Source organism: Hippopotamus amphibius, chromosome 1 (assembly GCF_030028045.1).
Source record: "Hippopotamus amphibius kiboko isolate mHipAmp2 chromosome 1, mHipAmp2.hap2, whole genome shotgun sequence".
Classification (NCBI taxonomy): domain Eukaryota; kingdom Metazoa; phylum Chordata; class Mammalia; order Artiodactyla; family Hippopotamidae; genus Hippopotamus; species Hippopotamus amphibius.
The window spans coordinates 217,979,128-217,980,276 of NC_080186.1; the positions used below are offsets into that span (position 1 = coordinate 217,979,128).

The 1,149-nt window shown below is 42.9% G+C and overlaps 1 protein-coding gene across 6 annotated transcripts in view; it reads left to right on the forward strand.

Moving 5' to 3' along the window:
- GFM2 (GTP dependent ribosome recycling factor mitochondrial 2) overlaps nt 1-1,149 on the forward strand; it is a 72,575-nt gene that overhangs the window by 54,016 nt on the left and 17,410 nt on the right. For 5 of the 6 annotated variants that reach the window (XM_057741020.1, XM_057741051.1, XM_057741030.1 and 2 more), the window contains 2 exons: nt 86-268; nt 715-1,073. In XM_057741020.1, the coding sequence (XP_057597003.1) occupies nt 86-268; nt 715-843 (312 nt within the window). In that variant the 3' untranslated portion in view covers nt 844-1,073. Of the gene's footprint in view, nt 1-85; nt 269-714; nt 1,074-1,149 lie in introns of those variants that run through there. The other variant, XM_057741044.1, reaches the window with a different exon arrangement.

Genomic DNA, 1,149 nt, shown 5'->3' on the forward strand with positions numbered 1-1,149 from the left:
AGGCTTAAGTGTATGGACAGTATTTAAGTTTTTATGAATCTTCCCTTCATAACAGAAATTTGATCTGCAACTTTAATTTCTTTAGGCTCTGAAGAAAGCTGATAAGCAGATTTTGGAGCCCCTGATGAATCTTGAGGTTACAGTGACTAGAGATTACCTCAGCCCTGTCCTAGCAGATCTGGCACAGAGAAGAGGGAGCATTCAGGAAATCCAGACTCGTCAGGACAACAAAGTTGTTATTGGATTTGTTCCCTTAGCAGAAATTATGGTAGGTACTTTGTGACTAAATGTACATACTTTCTTACATATGTGGCTGCGGAGACCCAGGGGATTGTGGCGGCACAGTGGGGGCAAGGGGAGGCCTTGCCAGTCCTCCACAAAGGGTGAGGTGTGCTGTGCCAGAACGTGTCACTAGCCTCAATCGCCATTTTTCCAGCCCAAGCACTTACCTTATTTCTTCTGTTGCCGGCTTTCAGACAAGTGTCATTCTCCTCCCCACTAGCCTCTCCTGCTCTAGGACAGGCACCTGGGTGCCAGCAGAGTCTTTTTACCAAATGTTGGGACCGGGGAATACTTCTAAAGCATACCTACACTATGGGTTTTCTGTCCTCCACAATACTTACCAAATTTTTCCTGATAATGGTCAAAAGAGCTGCAGGAAGAGACTTGAGGCTTAACTTTGCAGAGATAACTGACTTAAGTTATTTTGATTAGGGTTATTCAACTGTGCTTAGAACGTTAACATCAGGCTCAGCTACGTTTGCCTTAGAGCTGTCTAATTATCAAGCCATGAATCCTCAAGACCAGAGTACGCTGCTCAGCCAGAGAAGTGGCTTGTCCTGAGTCCTTGGAGAGAAACTCAGGAGCACCGACTTCATTTTGAGTAAGAACAATTTAAAAGATAGAACTTGAAAACGGACCGTGGTACTGGTGCTGCCCATTCTCCTTTATAGAATGAGAAACATGCTTTGATATTGAAGGTTACTGTACCTGAATTGTATTGTGTATCTAGGAAGTGATCACTGTTGGCAGTCAAGATTCAGTCTTTTGGAATATACTGATATCACAAAGTTTTTGGTTGGTTGATTTTAAGCTTCTCTCACAAGAAAGATGTCAGTCTTCTATATATAATGTATAATAAGATGGGGG